The sequence below is a fragment of the Urocampus carinirostris genome, chromosome 3 (assembly GCF_059441175.1).
Source record: "Urocampus carinirostris isolate Australia breed hairy pipefish chromosome 3, RoL_Ucar_1.0, whole genome shotgun sequence".
Classification (NCBI taxonomy): Eukaryota; Metazoa; Chordata; class Actinopteri; order Syngnathiformes; family Syngnathidae; genus Urocampus; species Urocampus carinirostris.
The window spans coordinates 4,130,137-4,155,391 of record NC_142351.1 but is presented as its reverse complement, the minus strand read 5'-3'; the positions used below and the strand labels follow the sequence as shown (position 1 = coordinate 4,155,391).

At 41.8% G+C, this 25,255-nt stretch overlaps 1 protein-coding gene across 2 annotated transcripts in view; it reads left to right on the top strand.

Annotated features, from left to right (window-relative positions):
- Positions 1-25,255, top strand: part of LOC148368374 (lysine-specific demethylase 6A-like) — a 92,799-nt gene that overhangs the window by 27,699 nt on the left and 39,845 nt on the right. The window contains exons 9-14 of one of the 2 annotated variants that reach the window (XM_088330400.1): positions 3,618-3,711; positions 3,802-3,928; positions 7,561-7,659; positions 11,201-11,420; positions 16,548-16,685; positions 25,099-25,230. In XM_088330400.1, the coding sequence (XP_088186526.1) occupies positions 3,618-3,711; positions 3,802-3,928; positions 7,561-7,659; positions 11,201-11,420; positions 16,548-16,685; positions 25,099-25,230 (810 nt within the window). The remainder of the gene's footprint in view (positions 1-3,617; positions 3,712-3,801; positions 3,929-7,560; positions 7,660-11,200; positions 11,421-16,547; positions 16,686-25,098; positions 25,231-25,255) is intronic. The other variant, XM_088330401.1, reaches the window with a different exon arrangement.

The following is a 25,255-nucleotide window of genomic DNA, read 5'->3' as shown; positions in this document are numbered from 1 at the left end:
GCTACAGAAAATTCACATAAAGATAGTCATATGCAAATGTGGGGGTGGGGTTTAATGTGGGCTTTTACTCCCCCGGGTGGAGTTCAAGAGCCTCATGGCATGAGGAAGAAATGATCTCCTCAGTCTGTCCGTGGAACAAGACTGTGATAGCAGTCTGTCGCTGAAGCTGCTCCTCCGTTTGGAGATGATGCTGTGTAGTGGATGTGATGAACTGTCCATGATTGACCGCAGCTGTAGGAAGGTACTGTCACTTTAAGCAACTATTGTCAAGGGTCACTTACACGAGCATTGCTGAATCCGGCACCTGGAGGAAAGGCAGGAACCCAGCACCACTCATTTTAAAAGGAGACTGTAGAGAGAGTCCACTCTTTCAAATTCCTGGGTGTGCACATCTCTGATGACCTCTCCTGGTCTGCAAACACCAGAGCGGTGGTAGGGAAGGCCCAGCAGCGACTCCATTTCCTGAGAGTGCTCAGGAAAAATCATCTAAAACACCAGCTGCAGGTGTCCTTTTACAAAGCCACAGTGGAGAGCATTTTAACATACTGCATTACGGTGTGGCATGCTGGGTGCACGGCAGCAGACAGGATAACGCTTCATGGGGTCATCAACACAGCACAGAAAATCGTCGGTTGCTCTCTGCCCAGTCTGGAGGACATTGCCTGCTCTCGCTACCTCAGCAGAGCTGAAAACCCTAACCACCTCTTTGACCTGCTGCCTTCCGGCAAGCGCTACGGATCACACAAAACAAAAACAAACTCAGAGACAGTTTCTTCCCCAGAGCCATTACCACCCTTAACACACACCGCACAACAAACTGAAACTCTTGCAAACACACTACCTCATACAGATGTCAAATTGTGCTCATGCCTATGCTCACTTTGCAAAATGTTGACAATTTTTTGCACAATATTGACTATTTTTGCACGCATATTGCACTAATACGATCACAAAACTGTATATAACATCCTACATGCCCACATTTCTTGTGTAAATATTGTGCGAATTATAACCTTATCTTCTTTCTTCCTTTATCTTCTTTGTTTTCTTTCATCCTCACTGTTAGATAGAATAGAAATAGAATATACCTTTATTGTCATTGTTACAAAATGGGTTAACATATTGTGACAACGAAATTGGGCATGACACTCCAGTTTCACACATTCACAGTGAGGTAAAGAAACCAAGAAGATAAAGGAACAGAGAAGATAAGGTTATAAAACAAGGAGGATAAGGTTATAGTTATAATTCACACACTATTTACACAAGAAATTGATGAAGATAAGACCAATTTGTTGAATCGTCTCATACGTGTTCAAAGAATGCAGGAATCAAAATGACATAAGAGGGAGTTCTTTTTATTGATACACAATTCCAACAAGAGACTCAGCGAATCAAAGATATACGTGTGTCTTTATAGTTTTCCACATAGCACGTGTACCCAGTTTGGCCCCGTCCCTTTTCACGCTTCATGCCCAGCGTTCCGTCCTTATTTGGAAGTGTTTTTAAGTTTATGCCAGTTTGTCACCTTGCCCTTTGCCGTTATCTCTTGTTGTTTTTATTGTTTATACTAATTCGTCCGCCGAGACCTTCCCGAGATGTAAGCAACATTTCTCCCAAACTGTAAGCAAGTCTTTCTACATTTCTTTCTAAATGTATGCAAATCTATTCTACAAATGCAAGTTTATTTTCTACAACAAAATGTCGGCATGTAGGATGTTACATACAGTTTGGTATCGTATGGGTTTGTGCAATATGCAAAATAGTCATCATAGTGCAAAAAATAGTCAACATTGTGCAAGGTGAGCAGTAAACATGTGCAAGAAACACAGACATGAGTACCATTTATGTTCGTATGAGGTAGTGTGTTTGCAAGAGTTTCAGTTTGTTGTGCGGTGTGTGTTAAGGGTGGTAATGGCTCTGGGGAAGAAACTGACTGTTTTTGTTTTTTGTGTGACCTGTAGCGCTTGCCGGAAGTTTAGGTAAATGTGAACCTGGAGTGCCACACCCAATTTCGTTGTCAAAATATGTTCAACCCATTTTGTAACTATGACAATAAAAGTCTATTCTATTCACCTGCGATTAAAATGTTTGCTTTTTAATTGCTATGTGTCAGTGATTTATAGACCGTGTTGGGCAGGATCTGAATAAAACGATGCATAAGCAACTCGCAGAGCTAAAAAACGCAGGTGTGCAAGGGCCAAGCCAAAGACAGAATTCTTTAGATTACTCTGTTACTGAACAAAATAACATTCACTCTGCTAGCCTCTGGGAAGAGGTACTGCAGTGTGGGATGCAGGACCACCAGGTTCTGCAACAGCTTTGTACTCCTGGCCATTAGACTGTTAAATGGTCAATCACACTCATAGTAAGCCTACACAGCTGCTAATCTGTACATCTGTTTGTTTTTGTTTTTTTGCACTACTGGCAGTTCTCTTATACCTCGCCACTCCTTTGCACATCTGTTCTCCTCTGCACTGTCGTACTCCAGTGTTATTGTTATTGTATAGTGACTTGTTTACCTGACTGCCCATTTTGCACATCTGGTTAGCTGCTCCTCTTGCACTCTTTGCACTACTGTCTAATACTATAAATAGCTATGATTATTAGTATATTATTAGTACTTCAATACTCCCAACTCAATACAACATTTTATTTATATCTGTACATTCAAGGAAACTCTGCGGTCAGATGTATCGACATTTCGTTCTGTATACACGTGTACAAGAATGACAATAAAGTATATCTGAATTTGAATTAGATAGATAGATAGATACTTTATTCATCCCCGTAGGGAAATTCACACTTCCAGCAGCCTACCCCGTTGTTTATTAACAGATTAACGATGCCCTAGGGGTGCTTGTAGCGGAGTAGATGACGTCACGCCAGTCCAAAAGTTCGACATCCCTGCGGCAGATGGAAATCTTTTCTTTGTGAAAATCCAGGGATACACCACCTCCTGTTAGCAAGTCCGCCTCCTCTCCGATTCCCCCCGGCTTTCGTGTCTCTGTTTAGCGGCGTTGAAGCCGGAATAGCTCAGGGTAGCTCCGGGTGGCTACACGTTAGCGTCCGGAATGCTAAACGTGAGCCACGTTTCCGCAAAACACAGCAACTGCGCTCCCTGTGCGCTTCGATGTTTTCCACCAGCACTCGATCTTATTTGGTCGTGAGTTCGCATTTACCATGATTACGGATGGTACCGAAGACTTATAACGCCGCTAGCCGCTTCGCTAGCTCCGGCTCTTCTTCCACGATAGGCCCCTTCATCACGCCGGGACGAGAATTCTTCAGGGCAAGGAGTTGAAATTCCTTGAATACACGCATTTTGTGTGCGCTAAAACCCATGTCCCATAGGATAGAAGTAATCCATAGTGTAGTTGTCAAAACGGGAAGAAAAAACACCGAAAATAGGAGCAGACAATAAAACAATAGGGCAGCTGCTGGAAAAGGCAGCCGCTCGTGGCAGCGCCGCTTTGAACAACTGTAAACAATTATTATAAACACCATTATAAACAATAATTGTTTATAATGGTGTTATTCCTAACATTGTTTATATAGTTAACTGTTATAGAGGGTTATATTTGTTCACAAGCGCTCCAATCTGCTTCCACATTCAGAAGCGATACCGGGCCGCCAAGGAGGCTTATGAGAACCTCTTGCAGGCAAAGGATCTTCCTGCACAGGTGAAAGCCACTACCCTACAACAGCTTGGTAAGCTGCTCCTCCGAACGCATCACTACAATACAAAGTATACGGTGATTATAGTACTTTGTTGGTGCTTTTGTCTTCTTCTCACCCCAGGATGGATGCATCACACGGTGGAGCAGCTTGGGGACAAAGCCAGTAGGGACGGCTATGCTATTCAGTGTCTACAGAAGTCTCTGGAGGCAGATCCCAACTCTGGCCAGTCGTGGTACTTCCTGGGCAGGTAAGGGGCACTCGAGATGCTACTTGTTGTAAATCAACAGGTCATTTCATCCAGCCATCCATTATCTGCACCGCTTATCCTCAGTAGGGTCGCGGGGGCGCTGGAGCCTATCCTAGCTATATTCGGGCAGTAGGCGGGGGACACCCTGAACTGGTGGGCACACAGAGACGGACAATTCACTCGCTCATTCACACTTAGGGAAAATTTGGACCGGGCAATTAACCTGACATGCATGTTTTTGGGAATGTGGGAGGAAACCAGAGTGCCCGGAGGAAACCCACGCAAGCACGGGGAGAACATGCAAACTCCACACTGGAGGTTCGATCTCATGACCTCAGAACTGTGCCGCACACGCGCTAACCACTGCGTTGCCGTGCTGCCCCGGGCCCTTTCATTTGTTTGTAAATATTTTGACATATCCAGTGGTCGGCAGGGCTTAGCCTTGGTGAACAAGAGTACTTGGGCTGGTTAGAAGACAGTGGGGAAAAAAAGCTGTTGCTGGTTGTCGTCATGTTGTGTGTTTGTGTGTTAGAACTGGAAAAAAACGATAGTGATCATAAATTGAAGTTTTAAAGGATCATAGCGGACACAACTGATCCAAGAAATAGAATAGAATAGAATATACCTTTATTGTAATTGTTACAAAATGGGTTAACATATTGTGACAACGAAATTGACTTGAAAGAAAGAGAAGAGAGTTGTGGTAAATGCATTAAAGCAAAAAGATTGGACCGAGGCACTCATCAAAATGCTCGTGTTTGCAGCGCACACTTCATATAAAGGGAAGAGAAATTAAACGTTTATTATTGATGCTATCGAGTCCATATGACTTATTATATTGTCAAAGTGTCTTATTTGCTTAGCTTCATCTAAAAGCTAGCCTGTGTTGTGGATTAACTGTAAATCGGCAGCCTTCGAGCTGACAGTGGCCGGTTGTGTGTAGACATCTGGCAGGATGTTATGAGAAGATGTTGATACAAGAAGTCACAAGATGTAGATTCCGAGAAAAACGTCACGTGACTTTGTTGAACACAGTAGCTCTGTAGCCTAGATGGTAGGGCGCCCGCTCTGAGACTGGGAGGTCGCTGGTTCAAGCCTCGGCTGAGTCATACCTAAGACTTACAACATTGGTACTCATTGCCTCCCTGCTTGGCGCTCGGCATTAAGGGTTGGAATTGGGGGGGTTTGGTCACCTAATGACTAAAATGGCTGCGCCCTGTTTGGCTGCGGCTGCATCGGCTCGCTACAGTTTAACTGTACGGGTCAGGTGTATCAACATTTCGTTCTGTGTGCATTGTTACAAAGAATGACAATAAAAGTAAATTCTATAAAGCCCAGCGTCTCTTGGACAAATTTTGAATGTGGCTTGAATGTTGCTGAACGAAATAAAGAGCGTTCCCTTTCTGCCATATTTCTGTCTCTGCGTATATTTTGGGGCAACGCCCAACGACGTCCTCTCCAAAATTTTCTCCTAAATAAAAACAAAAACATGAATAAATATATTTATCGAATAAATGACTTTGATTGTGTGCCCAATGATTGTTGGCTGGGTGCCTGTTTATTTTTGACCCATGCATGGCTAGCTTTGGGAGTTAGGCTACACGCTAACAGTTGGCTGAAGTTAAGTAAATAATGAAGTAAATTTTACAATCGCTGTGCTAGGCACCCCTCCCTGGCAGACACTAAATACTTAGACCTGGCTGAGAGTGGGTGTATACCCGCATGTAATAAAATGCGTCTTTGAGAGGGTTGGGGGCCCTTCATTCTTTTTCTTCTTGCTCTGTCTTATCACGGTTTGGGCCCTACCCTCTTCTGCTCTGCTCTGAGGTGCAGCCATGCGGTCCCTCCCGTCCATCGCCTTTTTCTTGGTCCTAGCTAGAGCAAGACTTCATGTTCAACCCGCGCAATGTACTGTAAATAAGTCTTTATTCCAACTCCACAATGAATAGTCCTCATTTGCTTCGTCAACATGTTCGATACCTATCCAGAAGAAGTTCAACCAGTTCCCGTCTGCACTCAAGAAAATACACTTTAATAATAAGATATTTTGTCAATTCAGTAAGACACAATCGGGCTGCCAATCAGAAGCCTGCATCGAATAACTTTGTCCTTCCGGACTTTCCCGAGCCTTATAAAGTCGTGCACTTGCATATCATCTTCCAAAGTAGACGCACAGAGAACACAAGAAAAATGGAGAAGTGGTTAGGAATCAAGCTAAAACCTCAGCCCAAGAAGAAAGATTCAAAAGGAGCTGACAAAATTGATGACGCTACAAAGCGTAAAGGTGCATTAAAAGCATCGTGGCCCATTTTTCACAACTTGAAACACACTAAGACGACTAATTGCAGTATTAAGGATTGATAATCAGTATATATAACAGAACAACACTTATAAGTAGATTTATAATTAACTTAATTTTTAACATTCGTTGCATGTTTTCCATCTGCCATCAGTATGTAAATGTATTGACTCATCTTCATTCGTGCAATGTTTGCGTTGGGTCATCTGCTATAAGCCACGTGACCTCCTCTTTCCACCATGCTTTTAATGTACGTTTACGTTTCGGAGCGTCATCAATTTTGTTCGCTTCTTTTGAATCTTTCTTCTGGGGCTGAGGTTTTGGCTCGATTCCTAACCACTTATCCATTTTTCTTGTGTTCTACTTTGGAAAATGATCTGCAAATGCATGAACTCAAAACGCTCGGGAGAGTCCGGAAGCAGGAAGTTATTCGATGCAGGCTTCTGATCGGCTGCCGAGTATGCAAGTTGCCGAACAAACCAAAATTGCCAAACCGAACGAAGATTTCAAAATCGGAATAAAGCAAACGTTTGATTTGAAAAAAAAAAATGGAAACAAAAGGGTTTTTTTGCTTGAATAAGTTGTCGACTACCCGGGCGGAGACGTTTTGAAAGTTTACTCCCGACGCGGCAGTAGCGCGGGAGGTAGAGCGCTCGTCTTGGGATCAAGGGATCCCAGTTCGAATCCCGGCTTGCCCGTGTTACATGTCGAAGTGTCCTTGGGTAAGACACTGAACCCCTAATACCCCCAATAAGCAGGTTAGCACCCCAGATGGCTGCAAGGCCGCTATTGGGAAATGTGGAGCACATTGTAAAGGGCTTTGGGAAGTCATTGACTTGAAAAAGCGCTATATAAATGCAGATCATTTCATTTCAAAAGATGCACGCCCCGGGCGTCCGGGCTGACGTTATTTCAGACACTGTCAATGGCATTAAAATATCTTACAACCAATTTTCCAAAGTCTTGAAAATGTGAACACATTAGTATATTTATTTGAACTAATAATTTAATAATTGACTTTGGTGGCAAGACGGCGTGACCACGATAACAGAACTTTCGAAACGGTGATGTGCTTTCAGTCAGACGCATGTCTTAGGTCCACTCGCAATGCACGTAAAAACTTCGGACCGAGACGTTTACTTTGGACCGTGTGAAAGTGGACATTAAATAGCTAAAAGCTGCACCAGGTCATGTGTACGAAAGACTAGAAAAATCGGGTTTTATGGTTTGAACTGTGGGTTTTTTGTAGTCCTAGTCTTAAATTTGATTTCAAAAGGCATTCAAAAGTCTTGAATTGAAAATTCAGCTCGGATGTTCTCCTTTGTTTCTGCAGGTGCTACTCGAGTATTGGAAAGGTCCAGGATGCCTTCATCTCCTACCGGCAATCCATCGATAAATCCGAAGCCAGTGCGGATACCTGGTGCTCTATTGGGTAAAATCTCCATTTCTTTGCATTGCGTTTAACAGTGTGTTGTTTTTTGACCACTAGCTGTCGCTCTATTGCAGGGGTCTGGAACATTTTCAGCGCAAAGATACATAAATGCATAAAAATGAATATATAAATGTAAATTTTTGGGGGGTTGGAGGCAATGTTCGCTGTAATTTCCCGCGGGTCTGAGTCGGTGAGCAACGCTTGAAACAGTGAGCAATGGCAATCCCAAGTATGGCAACTAAATCATTATCAAACATGTCCAAAACTTGACATCAAGTTACATTTTGCTGAGTTTCCGGCAATGCAAAAACATTTTTCACTTTTGAATGAATTGACTCATGTACGATTGCAAAGGTTGCAGGCTCACAAACGTCGTTTGTTCTTACAACAATTCTTTCACAAGATTTTCATTTTTTTTTTCCTGGTATCTTTTGTCGCATTATGCTAACATTTTTGGGGGCTTATTTAGTCAGTTGCACGATACACAACTATATTTAATCACATTTTTTTAGTGGAAGTACAATGTTGGCAACAAGATTGACTTGGTATAATTGGAAATGATTTGAATGCAACACAAACTTTTCCTTCTTTTTCCCTGTTTTTTTTTTCTTTTTTTTTACTCCTTTAAAAAATCTCATTGTGTTTATTTATTCCTAGCTGTTACTTTTTTCTTTTTGTTCTCTATTTACTTTTTTTCTTTGTTTCTTTATTTTCTTTTTCTGGCTTTTTTTCTGAATTTTTCTTTTTTTTCTCTTCCTTTTGTTTCTTTTTTCTCAGCTTTTCACTACTTTTTCATTTTGGTATTTTTTTTGTTCAATTCTCCCTTCCCTTTAAGTCATTTTTTGCACAATTTTACATAATATTTGGTCGTGTAGGGATTAAAGAAACAAAAACAACCTGAAGAGCCGTTTGGGACCCGAAAAGACCCTCTTTTGGTGAGCCGAACCGAAGGAGCCGGTTCTCGAAAAACTCTACTGACTTTACTTTTCAACTTCGTTCGACATTAACTTCCAAATACGGCATTTAGAACACAGCGTCAGGGGAACCCGTGTATTTTGACCTTCATGCACTGTAACTTTGACTTAATTGGCTTCTTAATTAGCAATTTGGAGCCCTGATTTTTGTGCGCTGGCTAGATTTTCTTGTACGCTGAGAATGTGCAGGCAGTGCGTGAATGCGGACACGCGCAGCTTAGAGGGAACATTGGTTGGAGGGACACCATATATTAAAATGAAATTCAACAAAACTGCCAAATGCGCTCCCCAGACAAAAGCTAATTCTTCAGCAGGGTTTGTATGGGTTCTTTTAATCCTTAAAAATGCTTGAATTTTAATGTTTTGTTTTCAAGGTCAAGTGGAAGCTAGAGCTCTTTTTGGTGATAGGAATGAGTGGAGAGGTGTTGTAAAAGGATAGTGGGATGTTTGGATGCGTTCTAAGGGATGGGCAGGGCACCCATATGATGCGGCGGGGGTAAACCAGCGAAAGCTGTCGGGCCCTCCTGTTGAACAGAAAGTGTGTTGTGTCACCCTGACCCGAGTGACACGGCCGATTTCTTGTGTCCCGTTTCATCTGGAGGGACCAAAGCATGACCAACTTAGGTGCTGAGGTGTTTGGGCATTTGGGTTGGCCATGATCCCCCCCAAAATTTTGTGTGTTTTTAGCTATTTTTTCCACCTTTTTATTTTCTTTGTCATTGTATGTGTTTGTCTTGCTGTCGGTCACCCCTCTCGAGGGATATGACATGGGTACATAGATAGTTTTCAAGGTCACAAAAAAGCTTGAATTTTGGGTTTAGTGCTTGAAAATGCTTGAAAGGGTTTCCGTTGCGATTTATCTTGAAAAATAAAAAAATCTGTCGAAATTGATGCCGACACACGCCTGTTCTCGTGGCTTGTCATTATGGCGTTGTCAATGTGAAGCGTCACCGCCTCCTATTGGTCGCTCTCAAGGACAGCTCTATTTAGAAAACAGGCTCCTTTGGCTCCCAAACGGCTCCACAGATTTCTTTTTAATGATATGTCATCAATAATAATAAAACATTATGCGCTACATTATTTAGTAATTAGTCATTTCAGATGTTTTGCAGGGGATCCCTGAAAATCATATAAAATTCAAATATACAGAGATCTTCCCCCAAAAAGAATTGTACAATAATTATACAATTTTAGCTCTTTACACACAGAAATGGATTTTACTCCTTAGCTTTCCGACAGCGGGCCATTGGTAAAGGAATACATGTCTGTAAGGCGTCAACAGTCACTAAAATATGTCATGCCACATATTATTGGAAAGTGCAAACCATTCGAATTCAAGACATCATGACCATTTCAAAAAGTACTCGTCAGAGAAACTCCACCATCCGTCTGAAACAAGATACTGAAAACTATAAAGCTGGTGTAGCTCACCAATTACGTCATCAAATGATCTGGTTACATACATTGACTCCAAAACACACCATAATGCCGACAGATTAAAAAAAATCCGCCTAAAATAATGTCTGCATTGTTTGATGCTCTTTGTTGTAATCCATTATTGTTGGTAATATACTGATTAAAAGGGATTCATTTTCTCCTTTTATACTCCCTTTTTTTCTTAACTTCTTTATACAACAATAATTATTCGTTCCATCAAAGCAAGTGAGCCGTTTGAGAGCAGACTCTTGAATGAGTTGAGCCGAAAGAGCCGGTTCTCTAAAAAGAGACGGACTTTCACTACACAACTCAAATTCGAGATCGGCGTGCAGAGGAAAACTCGAGACCAAAACAACAATGGCGGACCTGCCCCGACGAAAAGTTTGTCGTGCGGTAAATTGTTAAAAAACGCTAATGACAATTTCGTGTCAAAAAAGTTGCGTCCCGGGGACACACGTTGATTTGAGATGATGCGTCCCCAGCAAAAATAATGCGTCTAGGACGCAGGGACGCGGGCAAACCAGAACACTGCTTAGTTAAAAGCCTCACTGCAGCATTTTGTACCAGCTGAAGGCTCTTGATTTTGGACTTTGGGAGACCGGAGAGTAGTGCATTACAGTCAGGGTTACTTTAACTGGATTACTTTCAATGACTTTTGGATTACCCCAATAGCAAATATGCTCATAAAAGACAAAAGAAAGTAAATATGAATAAAATGACGACTCACAACACGCGGTAAGCTTTCCCTCCTGGCTTTGATCTCTTTGATCTCCGGCAAAACGAACATCAAATGCCACAGAAACAAAATGAAAATAAATCCAAACATCATTTTTGCCGTCCCAAGTATTCCGTTACTCCCCAAGCCTGCGCAAAATTGATTCATTTGATTCATATTTAGTTTATTTTGTCTTTTATGAGCATATTTGGTATTGGAGTCATCCAAAAGTCATTGAAAGTAATGAAGTTAAAGTAACCCTACCCAACCCTGATTACAGTCATCGAGACTGGAGGTTTGGAAAAAGGCTTTGAAAAAGGTTCCGGAAGCCTATCCTTAGTTTTTCCTTCAATCGTTCATTCTGTGTCTACGATTCGAGTCCTACGCTCAGCCGCTTCCTATTCTCTTTCCTCAGGGTGTTGTATCAGCAACAGAACCAGCCCATGGATGCACTGCAGGCCTACATATGCGCCGTTCAGCTGGACCACAGCCACGCCGCCGCCTGGATGGACCTGGGCACGCTCTACGAGTCCTGCAACCAGCCGCACGACGCCATCAAGTGCTACATCAACGCCACGCGAAGCAAGGCGTGCACCAATGCCGCCATGTTGACCCACCGGATAAAATGCCTGCAGGTGGGTGCAGAGAGACGTCTAATATATAGAGCAGGGGTGTCAAACTGGTTTGAGCTGGGGGCCACAAATGCTATAAAAAAAATCTCACGGGGGCCGGACTAGTAAGGTGAAGAGAGAGGGAGAAAAAAAGAGAGAGAGAGGGAGGGACAGAGAGAGTGATAAACAGATAGGGAGAACAAGGGAGACAGTAACAGCGAGAGAAAAAGAGAGAGCAGAATAGAGATATGAATGGGGAAGAAGGGGGAAATGAATAGAGAGGGAAAAAGAAAGTGAAAGAGAGAGATACTGATAGACAGAGAGAGAGAGAATTAAAGTGTAAATTAGAGAGAGAGAATTAAAGTGTAAATTAGAGAGAGAGAATTAAAGTGTAAATTAGAGAGAGAATTAAAGGGTAAATTAGAGAGAGAGAATTAAAGTGTAAATTAGAGAGAGAATTAAAGTGTAAATTAGAGAGAGAATTAAAGTGTAAATTAGAGAGAGAGAGAATTAAAGTGTAAATTAGAGAGAGAGAATTAAAGTGTAAATTAGAGAGAGAATTAAAGTGTAAATTAGAGAGAGAATTAAAGTGTAAATTAGAGAGAGAGAGAATTAAAGTGTAAATTAGAGAGAGAGAATTAAAGTGTAAATTAGAGAGAGAATTAAAGTGTAAATTAGAGAGAGAGAGAGAATTAAAGTGTAAATTAGAGAGAGAGAGAAATAAAGTGTAAATTAGAGAGCGCGAGAGAGAGAGAGAATTAAAGTGTAAATTAGAGGGAGAATTAAAGTGTAAATTAGAGAGAGAGAGAATTAAAGTGTAAATTAGAGAGAGAGAGAATTAAAGTGTAAATTAGAGAGAATTAAAGTGTAAATTAGAGAGAGCGAGAGAGAGAGAATTAAAGTGTAGATTAGAGAGAGAGAATTAAAGTGTAAATTAGAGGGAGAATTAAAGTGTAAATTAGAGGGAGAATTAGAGAGAGAGAGAATTAAAGTGTAAATTAGAGAGAGAGAGAATTAAAGTGTAAATTAGAAAGAGAGAGAGAGAGAATTAAAGTGTAAATTAGAGAGAGAGAGAGAGTATTAAAGTGTAGATTAGAGAGAGAATTAAAGTGTAAATTAGAGAGAGCGAGAGAGAGAGAGAATTAAAGTGTAAATTAGAGGGAGAATTAAAGTGTAAATTAGAGAGAGAGAATTAAAGTGTAAAATAGAGAGAGAGAATTAAAGTGTAAATTAGAGAGAGAGAGAGAGAGAGAATTAAAGTGTAAATTAGAGAGAGAGAGAATTAAAGTGTAAACTAGAGAGAGAGAGAATTAAAGTGTAAATTAGAGAGAGAGAGAATTAAAGTGTAAATTAGAGAGAGCGAGAGAGAGAGAATTAAAGTGTAGATTAGAGAGAGAGAGAGAGAATTAAAGTGTAAATTAGAGGGAGAATTAAAGTGTAAATTAGAGGGAGAATTAGAGAGAGAGAGAATTAAAGTGTAAATTAGAAAGAGAGAGAGAGAGAGAATTAAAGTGTAAATTAGAGAGAGAGAGAGAGAGAGAGAATTAAAGTGTAAATTAGAGAGAGAATTAAAGTGTAAATTAGAGAGAGAGAGAGAATTAAAGTGTGGATTAGAGAGAGAGAGAATTAAAGTGTAAATTAGAGAGAGAGAGAGAATTAAAGTGTAAATTACAGGGAGAGAATTAAAGTGTAAATTAGAGAGAGAGAGAGAGAGAATTAAAGTGTAAATTAGAGAGAGCAAGACAGAGAGAATTAAAGTGTCAATTAGAGAGAGAGAGAGAGAGAGCAAGACAGAGAGAAATAAAGTGTCAATTAGAGAGAGAGAGAGAGCAAGACAGAGAGAAAGAAAGTTAAAGAGTGAGAGAAATAGAGAAAAAAGAAAAAGAGAGAGAATGAGAGAGTGAACAGGAGAAAGAAAAAGAGGGAGAAATAAATAAAAAAGAAGTGAGCCAGAGAGAAATGGAGAAATACTACCACAACTGTTTTGCAAGTGTTAACTGGCTTTGGTGACATCCGGTGGAAATATTTAAAACTACAGCTCATTTTCCTCTTGCGCTTCTCTCACTGTTGTCTTGCGGGCCGGATTTAAACCATTGATGGGCCTGATCTGGCCCACGGGCCGCCTGTTTGACACCTGTGATATAGAGTGATAGGGTGACCCTGAGAACGCCCGATCTTGAGAAGCTAAGCAGTGGCAGCTCGGGTCAGTACTCTGATGTGAATGAATTAGGTCATTTGGCGCACGCTCTACTGCGACAGCGCTAACTGTACTCCGCCGTTGGTTAAAAATGAATTTCCCTCAGGCAGAGTTCTCAAAATATATTCAGTTCGGGTCCACTGAAGCCAGGATCCGGGTGAGGTCAGGCCAAAGGGACTTTTCTACGAAAACAGCACTAATAAAAAAACATTACGCTGTTCTTCAAGGGACAGTCTTTTATTTTTGTCCACTAGATGTCGCTGTCATGTGTAGTGCAACCAAAAATGGGTCCAAGGAAGACTACAAACTCCGGAGACTGAAAGCTAGCATAAAGCAGCCTAGTTTTACCCAGACTTTTTTCTTTTTAAAAGACAAACCGAAGGGGAAATATACTTTTTTTAACGGAATAAAAAAATAGGTTAAAAAAAAAAAAAGAAATAGAGTATGTGTCATGGTTGCCATGGCGCCCAATTGGCCCCTGCCGTGTGGCGCCAGCTTCTGTCACGGTTGCCATGGCGCCCAATTGGCCCCGCCCGCGGGCGCCAGCTGAAGCTCGTTGACAGATTGGCTCCCTGTCAGTATTCAAACGCTGTCCTGACAGTCCCTTTTTGTCGGTCCATCTGCAAATCTCCGTTTTTACACAGCAAGCCCTTTTTTTGCCTGTCCTGTGTTTTTGCTTTTTTTTTCTCCCGCTACGATCCGTTTCGATTTCGACTTTTTCCATTCCCGACACCGCCAACGCTCGCCACGGAAGTCCCACTTCCGCGGCTGAGCAACCTACTCCCCGCGACCAGCGATCTCCGGATCGAGTGTGCGCTCCTTTCTTTTTTTCCCCAATAAAACTGTGGGTAACGTTATGCGAGTGGGTCCTGTTTCCTGTTCTGGTCCTGACAGTAAGTATGTAAAGTCAAGTCATTTTTATTTGTGACGCCCTTAATCTCAAAAGAGTCTCAAAGGGCTGCACAGGTTATTGCACAGACTATTATGACACCATCCCCTGATCTGTGACCAACATGAGGGCAAGGAAAAACTCAAAAGCCTCAACATGAGGAAAATTAAGAAACCTTGAGAAGGGACCGCACATGGTATGGTGAAAAAAGGAAAATGGGGGGAAAAGAATGACAAAAGAAAGTGATTAAAATGGAAAACATTTTCAATTTTCTCTTTTCATTTTTTTTCTTCATTTTTTTCCATTTTTCGTTTCTCTTTTTCTTGTTTTACTTTTGTCTTATTTCCTTTTTTATTTCCCTTTTCCCAAGTCCTCGTATTCTGTCTTCCGTTGGGCTTTTATTTCTCGTTCTCCGTGCCACGACCGAATTTAGCGACATCTAGTGGAAAAATAATGCACACTGTCCCTCTAGCTTTCATGTTAAAGCAGATCCCTCAAACCATTATCCTTGGGGACCAAATGAATTGAATTATTATTTTTATTATATAGTGCAGCCAGCTGGTCTCCAAGGAATTGTGATTTTAGGATTCGGATACAGATTACACGTTGGTAACACAGACACAAAACTATTGAACCCGGAATTTCTGACACACTCAAAAATATGAGGGAAAGACGATCTCAGAACCCCCATGTTGGACAAACGAGCCTCATCTGCAGCCCTTTTCGGGATCATATACTGCAGTTCATTCCCGACCAAGCAAACAGCTTGGCCTTGTAATCAATGTTCCCTGTCATTTTCCTTACGGGTCTGAGCGTTCACACAAAGTCGGTGAGCAACGCTTGAAACAACAGTGAGCAACCATAATCCCAAGCGTGGCAAGATAATTCATTATCAAACATGTACAAAACTTGACATTTTGCGGAGTTTCCGGCAATGCAAAATGATTTTTCTCTTTTGAATGAATTGACTCATGTATGATTGCAAAGGTTGCAGGCTCACAAACGTCATTTGTTTTTACAATTCTTTCACAAGATATCCATTTATTTTTTTTTCCTGATATATTTTGTCGCATAATATTAACATTTTTGGGGTCTTATTTAGTCTGTTTTAAGATACAAAACTGTACTTAATCACATTTTTTTTGTGGAAGTACAATGTTGGCAACCAGATTCACTTGATATAATTGGAAATTATTTGAATGCAACACAAACTTTTTCTTCTTTTTCCCGCGTTTTTTTCTACTTTTTTGTTACTTTTTTTTATTTTTGTTCTCTATTTACTTTTTTCCTACATTTCTTTCTTTTCTTTTGTTCTGGCTTTTTTTTCTAAATTTTTCCTTCTTTTTTTTCCTCTTCCTTTTGTTTCTTTTTTTTCTCAGCTTTTCACTGCCTTTTCATTTTGGTATTCTTTTCTTTTTTGTTCTATTCCCCCCTTCCTTTAAGCCACGTTGTGCATCATTTGACATAATATTTGGTCATGTTGGGATGAAAGAAGCAAAAACAACCCGAAGAGCCGTTTAGGACCCGAAAGAGCCGGTTCCTTTTAGTGAGCCGAGCCGAAGAAGCCGGTTCTCTACTAACTTTACTCAACTTCGTTCCACTTCGACTCGACTTCAAAATACCGCATTTAGGACACAACCCTTCATGCACTGTAACTTTGACTTAAGTCGCTTCTTAATTAGCAATTTTGAGCCCTGATTTTTGTGAGCCGGCTAGATTTTCTCGCGCGTTGAGAATGTGCGAGCAGCTTAGAGGGAACACTGCTTGTAATCCCATTCCTATATTTGCTTCCACTTTGCCTTAAAGCCATGTCATGTCTGCCCTGTGCATGAGTCATTTGGAACTCTTGTTGCCGAGTGTCATGCAGATGCCACCTCCCACATGCAGCTCCAAGGCAATCCTTCACACGAGCTATGACCTGGCTTTACCATTGCTGGTGTTTTTTTTTTTTTAAATCATTGTTTTGGATCCTCGTTTTGATTGACGTCAAGCGAGAAAGCCCTTTGTGTTTTCCTTTTTTTTTTCTTTTTTCTTTGTTTTTTCACGTCGTTTTCCATTCCCCTAGGCTCAGTTGAGTAACCCCCAGCTCAGTAGCCCACAGAGTAAAAGTAAAATGCTCCCTCTTATTGAGGAGGCATGGAGTCTTCCAATCCCAGCCGAGCTCACCTCCAGGCAGGGAGGCCTGAGCAGTGCGCCGCAGCAGGTGAGAGACCAGATAACCCCTTCCCCTTTGACCTGAGACCCTCAAAACGCATATTCCTGATGTAAACGCCTTCACAACTGTCAGACCGTGATCATTGTGCAACTCTTGGGTAACACTTGTGCAGGAACTTTTCCTCTCATGACGGTATACAGGAGACCCTTCGGTTTTTCATGGTTAACGGGGACCACGACCACCCTGGAAAAGCGAAAACCTGCGAACTAGTGTCGCACCTTCGTCAAAGCCCCCAAAAGGGTTCTACTTAAACCTCGAAATGACGTCATTACCGACTGAGAGTATGCGACTGTAACAAAATAACAAGTATAGATGTGCAAATAATGACACACGACACGCTTTTAATAGCAGTTGAATGAAGGTTTTTTTTGTCATGACAACATCCATCCATCCATTATCTTCCGCTTATCCGAGGTCGGGTCGCGGGGGCCCAGACGTCCCTATCCCCAGCCACCTCCTCCAGCTCATCCGACGGGATCCCGAGGCGTTCCCAAGCCAGCCGAGAGACATAGTCTCTCGAGCGTGTCCTGGGTCGCCCCCGGGGCCTCCTGCCGGTAGGACATGCCAGGAACACCTCCCGAGGGAGGCGTCCAGGAGGCATCCTTATCAGATGCCCGAGCCACCTCGACTGGCTCCTCTCAATGCGGAGGAGCAGCGGATCCACACAGAGTCCCTCCCGGATGACTGAGCTTCTCACTTTATCTCTAAAGGAGAACCCAGACACCCTGCGGAGGAAAGTTATTTCGGCCACTTGTATCCGGGATCGTGTTCTTTCGGTCATGACCCAAAGTTCATGACCATAGGTGAGGGTAGGAACGTAGATGGACCAGTTTCGAGAGCTTTGCCTTTCCGCTCAGCTCCCTCTTCACCACGACGGACCGGTACAGGGTCCGAATGACTGCAGACGCTACTCCGACCCGTCTGTCGCTCTCCCATTCTATCCTACCCTCACTCGTGAACAAGACCCCAAGATACTTGAACTCTTCCACTAGGGGCAGGATCTCATCCCTGATCCTGAAATAGCATGCCACCCTTTTCCGTCTGAGTACCATGGTCTCGGACTTGGAGGTGCTGATCCTCATCCCGGCCGCTTCACACTCGGCTGCAGTGTCATTACAACATTAAAACACAATTGTAGGGCCTTTCTGTGTAAGAAAGCGATTTAGAGAGCGTCCGGCTAGCTGCGCACTAGCATCGATTTTCCTTAGATGGAGACAATTTTTAGGGCAGCACGGTGGAGCAGCGGTTAGCGCGTGTGCGGCACAGTTCTGAGGTTGTGAGATCGAACTTTCTGTGTGGAGTTTGCATGTTCTCCCCGTGCCTGCGTGGGTTTCCTCAGGGCACTCCGGTTTCCTCCCGCATTCCAAAAAACATGCATGTTAGGTTAATTGGCGGTCCAAATTGTCCCTAGGTGTGAATGAGCAAGTGAATTGTCTGTCCCTGTGTGCCTTGCGACTTGCTGGCAACCACTTCAGGGTGTCCCTTGCCCACTGCCCGAAGATTGCTGGGCTCCAGTGCCCCTGCGACCCTACTGAGGATAAGCGGTGCAGATAATGCATGGATGGATCTACAAATAATGACACACAACACATAATAGCAGTTGAAGGATTTTTTCTTTTTTGTCATTACTACATTAAAACACAATTGGAAGGCTTCTATCAGTGTAAGAAAGCGATTTAGAGAGCGGCCGGCTAGTTGCGCAATAGCATTGATTTTTCCTTGATGGAGACAATGTTGAAAATAAAGTCGTCCCCAATGTAACGGTTGTTGCTCCAAGTCATCCATTTCATGGCTAATGAACCTGGCGTTAGAAAGATACAGGGTCTGCAGCGGTGGCTAAAGAGAGGTTTTAGCCTAGCTCTCAGCAGAAGGTTGGACCAGCAGCCTTCTAACTGACGCCACCCCAGTCGCTTCTGGAACCGGTTAATAATCCACGGAGCACCCTGTTGGTTTTCACCATTCCATCACGCTCTTCTCAGAGCCCGATTTAAAAGATGAATTTATTTAAATGGAACGAGACGCTAAAAGCTCGCTGTCTCTTTGCTTTCCAGTTTTGTTTACGGAGGCTGACAACCTACAAGGCTTATCACAGTCACACCCACCTAGCACAGAGCATTTTCTCTAATCTGTCCCCGCTTGTCTGCTGTCTAACACATCACAACGCACGACACAAGGATATCAATGACAATAAAGACAAAATCAATTCAATTTAATATCCGCTAAGTAGCGAGGGGTCTCTGTATATCTTTGTTACTGTCACTGTGTTATTTAGTCTCTTTTGGATATCCCTTTAAAATGTAACATTCACACGACACTTAGATATAAAGGAAGTCTAGCCAAGTGTTACTCATCAGTTTTCCGCCCTGTTTCTTTCCAGTAGTTCCCTTACTTCATCCATCTCTCTGATCAAGTCAAATACTAATCTTCCCATTCCTTCACCTCCTTGTACAAAAGAGAATCAAGGCAGCCAAAATTAATGTTATCTTGTAAGAGGCAGACCTCTCCACATTTGTTCAGAACTGACAGATTTAAAATGTGCAGCTGTAAAGTTTATCACATTTAGTTTTGTGATACATGTTGGTCATTTGATGCTGATATGGCTAAGCGCCATCAGAGAGGTTGGTTTTTGTTTCGCCTTCAATTTCCAGGCTCCTTCAATGGTCAACTCTTAATTTCGACCCTTTAACAGTAGAAATGTGGAGTATTTTTGCACGATTACGGTTTCTATTTTGACTGTTGTGTGATTTGGTGAGTCTCATTGGGTCCAAATCACTTTTGTGTATCATCTCCCGCTACGATCCGTGAATTGAAGTGGTCTCGACATGATTAACCATTTGATGGTAGAGAACAGTGCTTTTCGACACCTTGCGAGCTAAGGCGCATTTTTTTCACGGAAAAAAAACCCGCTGTTGTATCCACTAAAAGTAGGACGAATCGATAAAAATCGATTCATAAAAGCATTGGCAACTATTTACATCGATTCGCCATGTTGTTGATTTATAAGTGATGGCCGACCTGAACAAAAAAAATCCCCTTTAAAAGACTACCGTAAAATCCGGACTATAGAGCGCACCTGATTATAAGCCGCACGCACCATATTTTACGGGCTTTACTGGTTTTGTCCATACACAAGCCGCACCCCTATATAGGCCGCATGAGCCCACATTGAAACACAGTCACAAGTTTATCCCGAAATTGACTTTAGGTGCTGCGAACGTGACTACAGATATAGTACACAATGCAATTACCGCAGTCGACAACATGAACGTAAAATGATAGCGGTAGTTACAATTCAATGCAGACCTTTAAAGTCCTAGTCCCGTTAAAAGTAATCCAATGAAAAAAATGTATATTTCCAAAGTTAAGGGTGGGAAAAATAAATATCCACTATTGTCCGCTGCAACAACAATTAGATATACCGGTAACTCAGCTTCACCCCACTTCCCGTCAGCCCGCGTTTGCTCCGCCCCTTCTTTTTGGTTCGACGGTAGAAAACGTATCAGAATAAGTCTCTAAAATAAATACATTACAAAAATATACAGTTGCAAATACATTTTATACATGGTTACACATATTTACAAAGAAAGACGGTACACCGAGAGAGTTTTCAAAGCTTTAATAATAATAATATAACTTTCATCCCAAACCTTGCCTGTGAAAGGTACCAACACGCTACTCCTAACACACTCGTTACACATGAAGCGTAGCTGTTTAAGATTGCTGTACCGCAATTGCGAAATTCACGGTAAACCGTCCTCATCTTTCTCCTTATAACTGTCGCCATCAAGGGCGTCTTCCTCTTTATAGGAAAGAACCTTTGTCATACGTACAATTCAAACGTGAACTATAAAGATGCAGTCTACCTCTGCGCACCTATTCTACCGGTCTAAATCTTACCGTTAAAAACATTTCATAGATTGGCCGCTTCACTGAATAAGCCGCAGGGCTGAACATTTGGGAAAAAAGTAGCGGCTTACAGTCCGGAATTTACGGTAAATTAAAACCAAAAAATAAGCATATTTATTCATTTAAAATTCTCCCCCACCGCAACTTAGCGTGCATCTATTTTGACTGCCAAAATGGAGCAGCGAGAAGCAAAATATAAACTAAAAACGGGTGTACCGAGAAGACAAACTAATCCCAATTTATGATCTGATTTGTGCTTTTGTGCTTCGATCACTTCCTTAGATTTTCCAATTTCAGACTAAAGAAATATCTATCTATCTACCTTGGTCATATCCCTCGAGGGGTGACCGACAGAAAGACAAACACATACAAAAACAAAGAAATTAAAAAAGGGAAAAAAAACTTAAGTTGGTCATGCTTTCGAAAATTTTGAAAAAAAAAAGGGAAAATAGCAAAAATCGCACACAAAAATTTTGGGGGGTAACCCAACCCAAATGCCGGGACACGGGACACTAGAAAGCGGCCGTGTCACTCGGGTCAGGTTCAACAGCAGTGCCCGATAGCTTCCACTGGTTTACCCCCGCCGCGTCATACGGGTGCCCTGTCCATCCCTTAAAACGCATCCAAACATCCCACTATCCTTTCACAACACCTCTCCACTCATTCCCATCACCAACAAACTATATAATATTTGAAATTATTTCTTTTTGTTGGTGAAAGAAATAACAATTTGAAATATTTTACTTGTTTGAGCTACACAAATCTATTTCAAGCAAAGTGAGCTGCAGTATTTTTCCTCGCGTCATTAGTCAAGTGTGCATCAAGATCTCTCATTCGCTCTTTGTCTGGCCTCTTATTCTGTCCCCCGGCGTTATTTTCTTGTTGAAATGCATTTATCACATTCCTAAAAATATGTACATTATTTTAAACCTAAGGAATCTTTGTTTTTTTCTGCCCAAAATACAAGCTGCTCATGCATTGTGGCAAAATGGCAGAATTCATGTCAGTTTATAGCAACCCATTGACACAAAAGATGATATATTATAAATAGGAACAGAGCAAAATAGCACAAAGTATGTGCTAACAGCAAGATAGCGACTTTATTTTCGTCATCAATGTCAACGGGATGTGAGAATAAAAATTGAGGGCCAGGACATTGTCATAAAGAAAATTCAGGTTCTTTCTGATTGGTCCTGAAAAATTAAGTTAATTCGTCTAGTGGCGGGCTGACAAAACATTTCATTTCGGATTTGGTTCAAGTGTGGTCCTGTCAATCAAGGTAGCTAGTTAGCAGGGTTAGGTAGGGTTACTTTAACTTGATTACTTTCAATGACTTTTGGATGACTCCAATACCAAATATGCTCATAAAAGACAAAAGAAACTAAATATGAAAAAAACGACGACTCACAACACGTGGTAAGCTTTCTCTCCTGGCTTTGATCGCTTTGATCTGCGGCAAAATGAACATAAAATGCGACAGAAACAAAATGAAAATCAATCCAAACAGTCTTTTATTAGCATATTTGGTATTGGAGTAATCCAAAAGTCATTGAAAGTAATCAAGTTAAAGTAACCCTACCCACCCCTGCTAGTTAGTTCGGTTAGTTGGGTGTCAATATTTGCGGGGCTTGGTCGGGCTAGATTTATTTAAGCCCGATCTTACCTTTACTGCCAATTATAGTGGAAACTCTGCCCTTTATACACTGAACCGCAAGAGAAAGTCCTAATTGGAACAACACAAATAAAATTTGCATGAGAAAACTTATATCTCAGGGCCATATTTGGCTCGCGAGCCATAGGTTCCCGACCTCATGGGTTAGGGTATCGAGCATTTTCACAACAATGGAGCACCAAATTTATCTAATTTTGTCCCCCAAAAAGAGCTGTGGGTGACAGAGTTAACATTGAGTGCACATTTTCTCAGGTGTGGGTCATTCATCCTCGTAGCTGAGGTTTTAAGCTGTTCGTGTTTGGCCCCAAAGTTATTGAAAAAATTGACCCTTTTGAGTGTCATTCGCACAAGCAAAAATCGGTCTGCCCGATAATCAGTCGACCTGTAGTCCAGAGCGTTTTCAGAAGGTCAAGTCAAGTCATGTTTATTTGTGACGCCCTTAATCACAAAGAGTCTCAAAGGGCTGCACAGACCAGATTATTGTAAACCACAGACTATTATGACACCATCCCCTGATCAACATAAAATATAGGTTATTCTTAGCTTGGTAGTGCACCATTTTCTTTCAGATTTCCCGCAGTCTTGTTTAAGCGATCTAGTTTCATCAGTAAACCAAGGCGTGCGTCTTTTAGGTTGTGATTTAAGCCGTAGGGGCGCCACAGAATCCAGGTCACTAGCCAGGGTAGCATTAAACTCATTCATGAGTGAGTCAATCCAGCCTTTATGTAAAAGACTGCACTGCTTTTACGTAACAAGTCCAGTATGTATTTAAGTCATTAAACCGCTATCTGCGTGCGAGTGTGTGTGAATGGGTAAGTGTGAAGCACATTGTCAAGCTCTTTGGAAGGTTTTGTGTGATTTAAAGGGCTATATAAATGCAGACCATTTACATTAAATTAGATGGATCTATCTACCTTGGTCATATCCCTCAAAAAGGGTGACCGACAGCAAGACACACATACAATAGCAAAGAAAATAAAAAAGGGGAAAAAATAGCAAAAAACACACACAAACATTTTTGGACCGTGGCCAACCCAAATGCCCAAACACCCAAACAAGTTAGGCACCTCGGCACCTAAGTTGGTCATGCTTTCGTCCCTCCAGATGAAACGGGACACCAGAAAGCGGCAATGTTACTCGGGTCAGGGTGACACGACACACTCCTCTGTTTAACAGCAGGGCCCGACAGCTTTCACCGGTTTACCCCTCCCGCATCATACAGGTGCCCTGCCCATCCTGTAGAACGCGTCCAAACATCCCACTATCCTTTTACAACAAATTAAATAGATAACAAATAAATTAGATAGATAACAAAATACAAACAAATACATAAAACTGCCGCCACCTTTAGTATGAAATCAATGGATTATGATTCATTTGGTGATTTGACAAAGACTGGTGCATACCAGTTTCTAATGTTTTAAGTGGAAATGTGTTGCGGTACTGGTAAATAGGGTTATTGCAAAATTTGTCTGTCTGTGCTGTCATCCATAAAGGATGCTATTAGTAACGGTCAGGGTTGGGTAGGGTTACTTGAACTGGATTACTTTCAATGACTTTTGGATGACTCCAATACCAAATATGCTCATAAAAGACAAAAGAAACTAAATAGGAATCAAATGATGACTCACAACACGTGGTGAGCGTTCTCTCCTGGCTTTGATCTCTTTGATCTCCGGCAAAACAAACATAAAATGCCACAGAAACAAAATGAAAATAAATCCGAACAGCTTGCCAACATCATTTTTGCTGTTCCATGTGTTCCGTTACTCCCCCAAGCCTGCACAAAATTGAGTCATTTTATTCATATTTAGTTTCTTTTGTCTTTTATTAGCATATTTGGCATTGGAGTCATCCAAAAGTACCGTATTTTCCGCACTATAAGGTCCGTTATAGGGCGCACCCCCTAAAAATAGGTTTTGGTCCTATATTTTAGACTCATCACAGAAACATCAAGATCGTTTTAAAACAAGATACCGGGAAAATATAAAGCCGCGTAGCTCACCTAAGTTCTCTTGCAGCCATCACGTTCAATAATGATTTGTAACCATGGTCTTCTTATAACCGTGAGTGTAGTAAATCCAGGAGAGTCAAATATTTACAAATACAGAATAGTAAAAAATGTTTTCTCTATGCCGTAGTGCAACCCAACGTGTGATTCACATTCATCTTTTTCGGCCAATTGCAGGCTTTGTTTCGCCCCTTTAGCCTATGCGATCCTGTAAATGATCAAAAGGATCCGCCCCCTTTACCTCCGAATAACTTTAGCCAATAGTGACTGATTCAAATGATGATTGACACATTGGTTAGCCAATGAAACGCCGGTATATAAATCCCAGCATACACCGCGGACGACTTCGCCTTCGGGGAAAAATCTAGTCGGCGGCTGCTTGCCTTAGTTGCAAGACTTTGCGACTTAATATTGATCCATATATAAGGCGCACTGTATTATAAGGCGCATGGTCAGCTTTTGAAAAAAATAAAGGCTTTTAGGTGCGCCTTATAGTGCGGAAAATACGGTAATTGAAAGTAATCAAGTTAAAGTAACCCTACCCAACCCTGGTAATGGTTTACTCCCAATTAAACAACGTCAACCTCTGTTCTTTTTTCCCCATTTTCAAACTGTCAATCCCCTGCTCTAACAATGCTTCTTTCTGATGTCCTTCCCTTCCCTTTTTTCTGCATTCCTTTCCATCTTTCTGCGCTTTGGTCACTTTCAACTGTGGTTCAATGTTTTTCTTTTGGGTTGATTTCCCCCTTCCCCTCTGTGCTCTCCTTTTCATTTTGCCTACGCTACTCCCCATTTTCTCCCTTCCCCCCCAGGCATGTAAACCCAACCACGCTGCCGAGGGGGGCGGCTCAGGTCAGGCTCTGCCTCCTCACGTGGCTGCGCTGGGACAAACCGAGGACCAGTCCTGTCCAGCCAAAAGGAAGCGGGCTTCCAGCCCTGCCAAGGTAAAAAAAAGTACTTTTTGGATAT